General features: G+C 35.8%; 1 protein-coding gene across 2 annotated transcripts in view; it reads right to left on the bottom strand.

Annotated features, from left to right (window-relative positions):
* The window catches only part of arid3a (AT-rich interactive domain 3A), a 64611-nt gene that overhangs the window by 41851 nt on the left and 9083 nt on the right, over nt 1-13677 (bottom strand). For both annotated transcript variants that reach the window (XM_058072490.2, XM_058072492.2), the window contains exons 2-3: nt 2373-2968; nt 2015-2297 (exon numbers count right to left, since the gene is read on the bottom strand). In XM_058072490.2, the coding sequence (XP_057928473.2) occupies nt 2015-2297; nt 2373-2728 (639 nt within the window). In that variant the 5' untranslated portion in view covers nt 2729-2968. The remainder of the gene's footprint in view (nt 1-2014; nt 2298-2372; nt 2969-13677) is intronic.

Raw genomic sequence — 13677 nt, 5'->3', positions numbered from 1 at the left:
ATGTCATCGGTGGGGGGAGGCGGGGCCGGTAGCATACACACAGAGTGTAACGTAGCAGAAATGTAATTAGTAGACTGCAGTATGTTGTCATAATTTCGACATATTTTTTTGTTGTAGTTTCTTTAATGTCATCGGTCATCGGTGGGTGGAGGCGGGGCCGGTTGCATACACACAGAGTGTAACGTAGCAGAAATGTAATTAGTACATTTTTTTTTGTAGTTTTCTCAATGTATCGGGTGTCTCGTGACAAGAATAAATGCTTCTTTTGAACCACTGCAAAGTATGTCGTTTGACGGACAGCAGCCATGTAAACATAGCTGATGACAGATACAAAATGTCTTCTTGTAAACACAGCCTGTATTATTCCACCAGGGCCTCCTTCCCTTATGATATCCAAGCCACTTGCATATTTACAGTAAGCACTAGCATAGTAAAAGCCTGAAGCATAGTAAAGATGCTGCCAAAATGTCTGACCTTGCCAAATGCCTCAACACATGTAATTGATCACAATGTTAGGCGTCAAAGACAAACAAAAAAAAAAAGGGCCTGGATGAAGGTATTTATCAACACATGCCTTCAAGCTGGTGTGAACTTCCCACCCTGTGCAGCTGAAAAAGTGACATTTGGTTATGACGGGGGGGGGCAGATGGAGCTTGATGGCAGTTAGCCCACCTCAAGTGTGTTAAACTGTTTAAATATACTAAAAAAGGTCCACAGTATATCAGTGGTGTTCGAATGTTGTCCACCCGCATACTGAAAATATATATACAAAATGTATACAAATATTGTAAAATACTTTCTAAATTATTGAAGTAATCTTCAATAATTTTCTTTTCATAGTATGATGACTTTCTTCACTTTATATTGTGAATTATTATTCCCCAGCCTAATATATATATCCTTTTTTTCCCCTTTTTTCCATTTAATTTTCCTTTAAAAAAAAAAAAAAATAAATTAAAAAAAAAAAAAAATATATATATATATATATAAATACATATATATATAAATACATATATATAAAAATATAAATAAATAAAAGTCAGAATCTTATTTTTATAATTTTAATTTTTTTGAAAAAATAGAGAGAGAAAAATATATATATATAATATTTTTTCCTTTTAATTTTCCTTTAAAAAAAAATATATATATTTTTTTTTATTAAATAAATAAAAGTCAGAATCTTATTTTTATAATTTTACATTTTTTTGAAAAAATAAGAAAAAAATATCTATTTTTTTTCTCTTTTATATATATATATATATATATACATACACACACATATGTTATATATATCCCCCCAAAAATATAATATATATATTAATATATAATATATATATTTTAAATATATATTTTTATATATAAAATATATATATATTTTTCTCTTTTATTTTTTTCAAAAAAATTTAAAATTATAAAAATAATAAGATTCTGACTTTTAAAAATCTCATGTATTCTTTATTTTGTATTTCAACTCTGTGTTGATGAAAATGGCATTATTTTTCATCACAATATGACAAGATTATTTTCATAAAACTGCGACCTTTCTTCTCCTTAGATCTACAACATATTTTGACTTTATTTTTGTGAAATTACATCATGTTGTTTTTTTTTTCTTCTTGTAAATTTTCTTTTCATAATTCTAATTCACTCAATATTTTGCCTTTATTCTCATCACATTCCAATTTTAAATGTACTTTATTTTGTTGTTTTTTTTCATAAAATGAGGACAGACTTTTTTTCTTTTTATTGCTAATAAAATGACATATTTCCTCATGACAATATTCTCATAAAATTAATTTTTTTTCATTAGATTACATATTTTAAAAACAAAAAAAATGAAGCAACAGATGAATGTTTATTCATGGATTTAAACGATTTTGTTGTGTTTTTTAGTCACTTTCCTACAGTGTTATTACTTTATGAAATGTTATATGTTATATGCCAATTATGCAAATGACACAATGACATCATTACGTCACCCGTGTCCCCGTCAAGCCACCATTTTGACTCCTACCTGTCTGAACTGCTCCTCGTACGTCCACTCCCCGTGGTCTTGGCCGCCTTGGTGGCTGTGCGTGGCGTTCGGAGGCAAGATGGCGACACGCGGCTCTTGGTCAACGCTGGGCCGGGCCTTCAGCAGCTGGGAGTGCGGGTGGATCTGGCGGTGAGGCAGCAGTAGGATCCCTTTCCCGGGAACCACCGCGTTGTGGCCTGTTGGCAGACCTTCCTCGGCGAGGTCGTCGTCAAAGTCTTCTTCCATCTCGCCTTCAAAGTCCTCCTCGTCCCATTTCCTTTTGCTGCGTGGAGGTTGAAAAACTGTTGTCTTTTAAAAGTATTTTAGGTGAATAAAAAAAAAGGTATCGGGTACTTACATCTGCTCCTCCTCATCCGAGCCCATCATGTCTTTATATTGCTCCTCTCCTTCATTATCGTCGTCTTCACCTTCCTCATCGCTGCCGCTGCTGCGCTCCGACAAGCGACTGTCGGACACTCGTTGTAATCCGGCCGCAGCCGCACGCATGGCCGCGAGGGCCACTAACTGGGCCTGCTCGTTATCAGGGGCCGAGTTGTTTATGGATTCGTCGCCCGCGACTCCGCCGCCACCGCCGCCGCCGCCGCTACGGATCTGAGAGTGCTGGAGGGCGGCTTGCTGCTGAAGCTGCTGCTCCATCATCAACTTGGCCCTCTGCTGCCTGTGCAGGTTCTCCATAACGGCCTGGAGCTTCATATCTTGTGGGGGGAGCGGCACAATGTTACGATGATGCCTTTACTTCCCCTCGCTCCCCCACTGAGGGAGCACGAATTCCGGTTTCGTGTGGTTGGTCCTTTTTTCCAGGTTCTAGTGGCCCGGCAGGAGGATTTTCGGTGATGGGAATGTGAACGTAATTGTCTTGTGAGGTCTTGATGTGGGTGGGAGGGACGTGACCGCAGGTAGGAGTACGAGTCTTTGTTGACAGACTACAAAAACCTGCGGGTGAGAAAGTACAATTGTGTCAGATGGCTACTTCAATGTGTTAACATTAGCACCTTCAGGTGAAACCGGAAAAACAAGCATCTGCAAAGCAGTATTCACAGACATATATATATTAAATACTGCATATTGGCAGTATTTTGCCAAGTAAAAGGAACCCATCAACATTAAAAAAAAATGTGCAAACTTAACAAAAATTTAAATAAATTGCCGCATCTGCACAAAACAGATTGTGTTGACGTAACGTTCAGGGCCGACGTAAACCACGGACTTCATGTCCTCTGTACAACATGTGCGGGTGTTTTGGATGACTCATGTGCAGAACCAAAACACTGCAAACACAACAAGAGGAAGTGAGCACTCATAGAGAAACATATTCTGTTGACACAGTCGGCTATTAATCTCTGCTAACGAGCTAGTAAACATGGCTACGGTGCATTTAAAACAAGTGTTTGTTTGGCTATTGCTTGACATTCAACCAGCAGCCAATGTAAAACAGTCATTCATATTACATAGTATCTATAGCAGGGGTCTCAAACATGCGGCCCGCGGGCCAAATGTGGCCCGCAGGACACTAGTTTGAGGCCCCCGCCTTGATATGAAAGTTTAAAGTTTGATATGGATGCTGTATGGTATCATGTACCCAGAAAAAAATTATAATAACTGTTAATAGTTATCCTCCCTCTCCGTGTGGAAGTGGTAAGTTTTTGGCTATTTAAGTTGAAAGGAAATAACTTGAAGGCTACCGTTCAGGTCGCTAGCTCTCTAGTTTGCGAGTTAGCATGTGTCTCAAGACCCTGCAGTTGCGCAATATGTTGTAAATAAAAAGAGTATAAATGTGACTATAGTCGTGTTTTGTCATGTCTACAGGGCTCTAATAATGCTTTGTTCATTTTAATCTGAAAAAAATCATTTGTCTACCCACCAACTATATGTGGTTTCTTAAGTTTTTATTATTTGCTGTTTTATTATTATTATTATATTTATTTATTACTGATTGATTTTCTTTATTCTTGATTTGTTTATTTATTTTTCATCTTTTTTTGTGCAGAAAAATAAAAATTAAGATACTTGAGAACAGGTAAATTGAGACCTCTGATCTATAGGAACTGTATATATATATAGGAACCTTCTGGTTATTACAACTTCAAAGACCTGTGAGGTAGCTTGCTGCTCGAATCAGTCAGTCAGTCAGACCGAGGAAATAAAAAAAAAAAAACTGGAACTGCAAGCTGTATATAGCTGATATAGCAGCCGTGACAATAGACCGCCATCACTCATTTTGTGTCACGGACTGACAGACAGTAAAAACGGCCTTCTTCATACAAGACAATCCTTCACTTTCATGTGTAATATATTATATAGGAGCACACGGTCTGACAACTTGTGAAAGACTCGATTATGTTACTACAGTCAACTTATTCAGAACTTGACTGATGTGATGCATGACTTTTTTATTGCACTGTATAGTAATGCACGGATCATGCGCAGTTAATGGTAAACCTGAAAATGTAGCACGAGGGATTCGGGATCAGTGTTGCCGACTTGGCGTCTTTCATTCTAGATACTTCAAGTGACAACGTCATGTGCGTGTGGAGCTGCTCTATAGGATTCGACAACTCAATAGCATAGTAGGTCCCCTTTAAGACAACGCATGCACACCTGGTCTGCCAGAAAATAAGAATATGTAGCACGAGGGATTAGGGATAGGTGTTGCCTACTTAGCGTCTTTCATTCTAGATACTTCAAGTGACAATGTCATGTGCGTGCCGGAAAATAAGAAAATGTAGCACGAGGGATTAGGGATCAGTGTTGCCGACTTAGCGTCTTTCATTCTAGATACTTCAAGTGACAACGTCATGTGCGTGTGGAGCTGTTCTATAGGATTCCACAACTCAATAGCATAGTAGGTCCCCTTTAAGACAACACATTCACACCTGGTCTGCCAGAGAATAAGAAAATGTAGCACGAGGGATTATGGATCAGTGTTGCCGATTTAGCGTCTTTCCTTCTAGATACTTCAAGTGACAACGTCATGTGCGTGTGGAGCTGCTCTATAGGATTCCACAACTCAATAGCATAGTAGGTCACCTTTAAGACAATGCCTGCACACCTGGTCTGCCAGAAAATAAGAAAATGTAGCAGGAGAGATTAGGGATCAGTGTTGCCGACTTAGCGTCTTTCATTCCAGATACTTCGAGCGACAAAGTCATGTGCGTCACAGCCAGTGTAATCTAGCACACACCACCACAAATAGATAGCAGCCCTGCGACGAAACACTGAACACTTGAGTATTATGCAGTGCAGTTACAGTACTACAAACTATCATACATTCTCATAGACCTCATTTGATTGTGCAGGTGTGAATCCTTTGCATATATGACCGTAGAGATGAAATAATATTTAACCTAGAATTCTGATCCCGATTAAAATCAAACCACTAACATAACACACCACAATAAATACATAACCTATACGTACATATTTCTGAGATAACAACCCAATAAGGCACAGCCTACATAGTGAAACAGCAGCGGGAAGAAAATCAAGTTTAAGGCAACTCAATAATACAACACTGGTGTTTTTTTTACGCTTAACTTTCTCATGCATTTTCCAAGACACAGAACATGAAAAATTACAAATATTATACATTTATTTAAATCAATACAATAAAGTTATGACCTATTTACATTACATTGTGTGCATTTCCTGTTTGACTGTCGCTTTATAAAATCTACCCGGTGTTCGGTTTGCAAGTCAAACCACAAAACCTAATTTGTGAGTTTAATAACAATTGGGAAATGAAATAATTTACATGCTGCAAAAATAGCATGCTCGGTACATTATAAGAATGCATGCCCCGTGTAGTTGAGGGTTTGGCGATTTGCTCAAGGGCAGCTTAACAGTTCTGCGGAAGCTAGCTGGCACCGCTCCAGAGCAAATCCAAATTGTTGAACTTTATTCTGTAACTAGACTGAAAATGGCCTGAGACACACACACACACACACACACACACACACACACACACGCACGCACACGCCACCGAAACCCTCAGTATGAGTCAAGAAAGTCATATTTGCATGTCGTCAGTTACAAACACACCTCCAAGCGGCGAGCCCCGCTTCCATGAAACGTAAAGCCCCTGCAGCGCCGACTCGATGTCACACCACGGCGTAGGAAATGTGATGCAAGGAAATAAGAGCCGTGTGTCTTCCGACGCTGAGGGTGAAGTGACAACTGACGGAGCAGATGCAGCCGGGCGGCCTATAGATATTCAATATTGATTCAGTGCATTATTCCATCTTGACAGAAGATCCACTGAATGCTCAATGCCTACAGTTGTCAGAGGGCCAGCTGCACCAGATGACTATACTTGGAGATAGAAACATTAGAAGCTGGAAACCGAATGTCTCAGACACATTAGAAAACATACTATATGTTAACATATAGTTACATATGCCCCAACATTGCAAGTAATGGTAATGGTTTTATTTCATTTGAACATGCATCAGATGACAATTGAATGCATCACATAATCAGTTCACAGTTCCACATGTCCAAAAGGAGTAGGAAGAAGCAAAGCTTATTAAATCCTACCCCTCCATCTGGTACTTTTACAATCAGTAACTGTTACATTTGTTCACTTCCTGCTTTCCTAATATAGTTTAAGTTTGTTTTTTTACTAGATTTTTATAATTTTAATTTAATTTATTTTAATTTAATTTAGTTTAATCTAATGCAATTTAATTTAATTTATTTTAATCTAATGCAATTTAATTTATTTTATTTTAATCTAATGCAATTTAATTTATTTTAATCTAATGTAATTAATTTTATTTTAATCTAATGTAATTAATTTTATTTTAATCTAATTTATTTTAATCTAATGCAATTTAATTTATTTTATTTTATTTTAATGTAATTTATTTTAATCTAATGCAATTTAATTTATTTTATTTTATTTTAATGTAATTTATTTTAATCTAATGCAATTTAATTTATTTTATTTTATTTTAATGTAATTTATTTTAATCTAATGCAATTTAATTTATTTTATTTTAATCTAATGTAATTTATTTTATTTTAAACTAATGTAATTTATTTTATTTTAATCTAATGTAATTTATTTTAATGTAATTTAATGTAATTTAATTTAATTTAATTTAATTTAGTTGTTTACGTTTAATAATGTTTAATTTACTAATGTTATTAATATTAATATTATTTCTTCTTTAATATTTCACAAAAAGTGACTTTTCCTCATAATATTACGACTTTATTCTAGTAAAATTTCTACTTTTTTTGCTATAAATTGTGATTTTTTTTCCTCTGCCAAATTTTCCAAAAATTACAACTTTATTTGTTGTTGGTTACATTAATTGCTTTTTTTTTTTTTTTTTTTTTAAAAGGCGGGGGCCTCAAACTAGTGTCCTGCGGGCCACATTTGGCCCACGGGCCGCGTGTTTGAGACCCCTGTTGTATGCAGTTTGTTGTCATTTTTTTTTGAGTGCATCAAAACAAGAGAGATACATCCTTCCAAGTAATGGAGAAAGAAGTCCTACAAAATATCTTGATCCACACCCACCAAGTACGGACACCCGCCCCACCACCACCACCAATCGGCTAACACCTTAATTGGCTTTAAGTGGTGTAAGCTAACAGGGGGTAGCTGGAATGTTCCATACATGGAAGGGGCGGGGATAAGTAATCAGGATAAAGATGTAGAAAAGATGACAGTTAATGGGTTAATCTTCTTCTCTCTGTTATTTTTTTTTTAACCCCCCCACATCGGAGTGGTGGAAGATTGCAAGGTCTAAGTAAACAGAAACAGGGTGATAAGGACTTGGGCTAAGGGTCTAACTCCAAGCAGATAAAGAGACCGAGACCTGTAGAGCCTCACATGCATGCACATACTGGGTATATGTTCACATGTAATATCTAGTACTACTTGCTGGTACCTGGTACTCTCTCATAATACCTCAGAATGATAGTTTTCGGAATGAAGAGAAGCTATTTGTGAGGTAGCCTACGCGTATCAACGACATTACGTGCACTCAAAAAATGTCTACTATGAATTCAATGCAAAATCACAAGCAATGCAGATGTAAAAAATATAGTAAAAATGGTTCCAATTTCTGGTGCATTTCTGACAATTTCAAAAATTTCTTTTTTTATGTGGTCGTTTACATGACCAAATTATTTCAAGTCAGAGGAAGAAGAAAAAAAGAGTGCGAAATTTGCTGTGATGTAAGTCACAGTTTAAAAAAAAAAAAAAAAAAATTCAATGACGCACAGTGGACAAGTGGTTAGCACGCAGGTCTCAAAGCTAGGAGACCCGAGTTCAATTCCACCCTCGGCTATCTCTGTGGGTTTTCTCCGGGTACTCCGGTTTCCTCCCACATTCCAAAAAAAACATGCTAGGTTAATTAGCGACTCCAAATTGTCCATAGGTATGAAAGTGAGTGTGAATGGTTGTTTGTCTATATGTGCCCTGTGATTGGCTGGCTGGCCACCAGTTCAGGGTGTACCCCGCCTCTCGGTAGAAGACAGCTGGGATAGGCTCCAGCACCCCCGCGACAATCGTGAAGAAAAAGCGGTCGAAAAATGAATTTTCGATGACGCACAGTGGTTGAGTGGTTAGCACACAGGCCTCACAGCTAGAAGACCCAAGATCAATTCCACCCTCAGCTATCTTTGCATGGGAGTTTGCATGTTCTCCTCGTGCATGTGTGGGTTTTCTCCGGGTACTCCGGTTTCCTCCGACATTCCAAAAACATGCTAGGTTAATTAGCAACTACAAATTGTCCATAGGTATGAATGTGAGTGTGAATGGTTGTTTGTCTATATGTGCCCTGGGATTGGCTGGCCACCAGTCCAGGGTGTACCCCATATCTTGCCCGAAGACAGCTGGGATAGGCTCCAGCACCCCCACGACAGTATCACTCGGATACTGTGAACATCCAGCAGCAACACAACATTTTGGCATGACTACTATTTTAATGGAAAATATACTGAACCAGGGCTGCACAAATGTAACAGTTAGTGATTGTAAAAGTACCAGATGGAGGGGTAGGATTGTAGTAGGATGCTACTAAATTAAATTAAATTAATTTAGTATGCTACTAAATTAAATTAAATTAAATTAAATTAAATTAAATTAAATTAAATTAAATTAAATTAAATTAAATTAAATTAAATTAAATTAAATTAAATTAAATTTTAAAAGCAGGAAGTGAACAAATGTAACAGTTAGTGATTGTAAAAGTACCAGATGGAGGGGTAGGATTGTAGTAGGATGCTACTAAATTAAATTAAATTAATTTAGTATGCTACTAAATTAAATTAAATTAAATTAAATTAAATTAAATTAAATTAAATTAAATTAAATTAAATTAAATTAAATTAAATTTTAAAAGCAGGAAGTGAACAAATGTAACAGTTAGTGATTGTAAAAGTACCAGATGTACTGGGAACTGATTATGTGATGCGTTCAATTGTAATCTGATGCATGTTCAAATGAAATTAAACCATTACCATTACCAAGAAAAGACAACAACGGAATCGAGCAACCTACGTAAATCTTGTGAACAATATTAGATAGAGCCGCTTTAAACACGTTTATACGTTGTTTATAAACCAACTAAACCACACGTATTGATGTCCCCAAGGAATCAAAAAGCACATATTAGTATTAGGGGAAGTCGGGGGGGGTTGGGTAGGGGGGGGTACCTTTAAAGCTAATAAACCAGAATGTAAATAACTGCCAGGTTGTGCACACAAAGGCCTATTTAATTTATTTCCAGCAACAGGTTTGAACTGTTGCCTTTGGCTAAAGTCAAGAAACTGAAGAGGTATGCTTGTTCTCTTTTTACCCCCCCTTTAAAAAAAAAAAAAAAAAAAAAAAAAAAAAAGGGTTGGGCCGACTGCACATTCGCACGGGTGTACGGAAGGGTCGAGTTCATATTTTCACGGGGTGGTTAAATGCAGCGTCATGACGACAGCTTGCATGTCGACATGTTTTACAGTTAGCTGAATTTAGCCGAGTAAATAGAATAAATTATGATCCTCTTTTTTTAAAGAAAAAAAAACAAAAAAAAAAACACGGGGACAAGAAGTCGGTCAGCGGTGCTGGTCTTGATTATGCATCGCTCGCTCGCATTCCTCGCAGCATTACCTCGCATGGCAATAACACAGGCTCCATTGAGCTCGACTGCACCAACAACAAGATCATTGAGGAAGTGTCGCACAGGCTGGTCACGCACTTTCCACTGACCTCTTCCACAGAGCCACAGCAGCACAGCACAGCACAGCACAGCACAGCACAGCACAGCACAGCACAGCACAGCACAGCACAGCAAGGCTAATGTGATTAGCCTCAGCTATTCTAGAAATTAAGCGGGCATACAGTAAATATAATGCTGTGATCCACTTCAGGGCGATTAAATCACACCGGATTTTGCTGTATTGATCAAATGAATAATATGTGGTTCGCTCGCTTTTTTTCCACTGAGGGACGCGTACTGATTTTAAAAATTTTGTACATTTTTCATTTTAATATTTTATTTGTTGTCACACAATATTTAATATAATATAATATAATATAATATAATATAATATAGCAAGTCTTTGTTTTGTTTCTCATATAAATGACTTTTCTCCCTTTCATTTTTAATTTTTTCCTCTCAATATTATGACTTAATTCTCCTAATATTTCGGCCTTATTCTTGCTAAATTACTACTCTTTTTTTCCTTTTTTTTTTAATTTTTTTTTAACATCCACGAACCATAAATAACCCCTGGGCCACACTTTGGTCATCCCTGATTTACCATAAATAAGGAAGAGTATTATACATCTTCTGGGGGCTTCTAATTTGTAAATAATAATAATAAAAATAATAATAATAATATAATCTTGCAACTCTGTTTTGTTTCTCATATAAATGACTTTTCTCCCTTTAATTTTTAATTTTTTCTTCTCAATATTATGACTTAATTCTCCTAATATTTCGGCCTCATTCTTGCTAAATTACTACTCTTTTTTTCCTTTTTTTTTATATCCACGAATTTTTACATTTTTTCCTCTCAATATTATGACTTAATTCTCCTAATATTTCGGCCTTATTCTTGATAAATTACTAATCTTTTTTTCCTTTTTTTTTAACATCCACATTTTTAAAATTTGCATTCACACAATATTTAGACTTATTAGATTTATTGTAGTAACATAGTTGTACCCAACCCAAATATAATATAATATAATATAATATAATATAATATAATATAATATAATATAATATAATATAATATAATATAATATAATATAATATAATATAATATAATATAATATAATATAATATAATATAATATAATATAATATAGCAACTCTTTGTTTTGTTTCTCATATAAATGACTTTTCTCTCTTTCATTTTTAATTTTTTCTTCTCAATATTATGACTTAATTCTCCTAATATTTTGGCCTTATTCTTGCTAAATTACTACTCTTTTTTTCCCCCTTTTTTTTTTTTATATCCACGAACCATAAATGACCCCTGGGCCACACTTTGGTCATCCCTGATTTACCATAAAAAAGTCAAGGAAGAGTATTAAATATCTGCTGGGGGCTTCTATTTTGTATATAATAATAATCATCATCATCATAATCATCATCATAATCATCATCATAATAATATAATATTGCAACTCTTTGTTTTGTTTCTCATGTAAATGACTTTTCTCCCTTTCATTTTTTCCTCTCAATATTATGACTTAATTTTACTAATATTTCGGACTTATTCTTGCAATTTTTTTTACATCCACAAACCGTAAATGACCCCTGTGCCACACTTTGGTCACCCCTGATTTACCATAAATAAGTCAAGAGTAGTAAATATCTACTAGGGGCTTCTAATTTGTATATAATAATAATTTTTAAAAAATGATAATATAATATTGCAACTCTTTGTTTTGTTTCTCATATAAATGACTTTTCTCCCTTTAATTTTGAATTTTTTTCCTCTCAATATTATGACTTAATTTTACGAATATTTTGGAGTTATTTTTGCAATTTTATTTATTTATTTTTTAACATCCACGAACCGTAAATGACCCCTGGGCCACACTTTGGTTGCCCCTGATTTACCATAAATAAGTCAAGGAAGAGTATTAAATAAATAAAATTAAAAAAAATAAGAATATGGAAGAATATTGTATTTTTAATTTAAGAAGCATTTTTTTAATAAATGTTTTGATAAAATTTGTTTTTATTGCATTTTTATACACAAAAAAATCTAATCTTATTGTGTCATCATTGACTGTAAACTGTAATGTAAATTATAATAAAAGGAATTGAATTGACAATCCGATATGCCAAATAGAAAACAATGATTTGGAATTGATATATTTATTTATGATATTGTGTTACTTTTAGAAGCAGCTGACGACACGAGAGTATTATTAACCAGAAGGTTAACCAGATAAAAGTGTTTGCCGATTCAGCTAAAATGTTGCTAACTGCTACGAGGGTAGCTTTAATCGACCACGCCTTGTCCAGAACCTACCATTAGCTTCATATGGACGCTTTAGCACCGTGTGGTGGGCAGACATAAATCTCATGAAATGACAGCTCGGGTGGAACTACGAGGGGGGGGGGGGGGGGGACTCGGCGAGGGAGACGATCACACGTCCGGCATTTTGTGTCAGTTTCTCGTGGCATGAACGCCACACTTGAATGGAGGGGGCTGTTGTTGGGGGGGGGGGGGGGGGGGGGGGGGGGGGGGGGGGGGGGGGGGGGGGGGGGGCTGGAGATTTACTGAAGCACTTTTCATGATTATCTGACTTACACCGGTCAATAAAATGAATGAATGCATTACTGCAGGGGTCTCAAACACGCGGCCCGCGGGCCAAATGTGGCCCGCAGGACACTAGTTTGAGGTCCCCCGCCTTGATATGAAAGTTTAATGTTAGTGCGGCCCCGCGCAAGTTTGATATGGATGCTGTATGGTATCATGTACCCAGAAAAAATTATTACGTTTGATTCATGTTCATGTTAAAGGTTAAATAACTGTTAATAGTTATCCTCCCTATCCGTGTGGAAGTGGTAAGTTTTTGTTAAGTTAAGTTGAAAGGAAATAACTTGAAGGCTACCGTTTAGGTCGCTAGCTCTCTAGTTTGCGAGTTAGCATGTGTCTCAAGACCCTGCAGTTGCGCAATATGTTGTAAATAAAAAGAGTATAAATGTGACTATAGTCGTGTTTTGTCATGTCTACAGGGCTCTAATAATGCTTTGTTCATTTTAATCTGAAAAAAATCATTTGTCTACACACCAACTATATGTGGTTTCTTAAGTTTTTATTATTTGCTGTTTTATTATTATTATTATAATATTTATTTATTACTGATTGATTTTCTTTATTCTTGATTTGTTTATTTATTTTTCATCTTATTTTGTGTAGAAAAATAAAAAGTAAGATATTTGAGAACAGTGGAATGTTTTATCAGAGCTTTTATTGTCGAAAATCGAAACCAAAGCAAAGTTTATTCATTTTTCTGTTTTTAATAAATGTGTTTTTTTTGTTTGTTTTTTGGGGGGGGAAACCTGATGCGGCCCAGTCTCACCCAGACCCTAGCTCCAGTGGCCCCCCAAGTAAATTGAGTTTGAGACCCCTGCATTACCGTCTTCCTTCCTTCCCCTGTTTAACTTTGAATAT

This window comes from Doryrhamphus excisus, linkage group LG4 (assembly GCF_037039965.1).
Source record: "Doryrhamphus excisus strain RoL-2023G ecotype Guam linkage group LG4, RoL_Dexc_Guam_v1.1, whole genome shotgun sequence".
Classification (NCBI taxonomy): Eukaryota; Metazoa; Chordata; class Actinopteri; order Syngnathiformes; family Syngnathidae; genus Doryrhamphus; species Doryrhamphus excisus.
The sequence above is the reverse complement of the archived record's forward strand: the minus strand, read 5'-3'. Positions and strand labels throughout refer to the sequence as shown.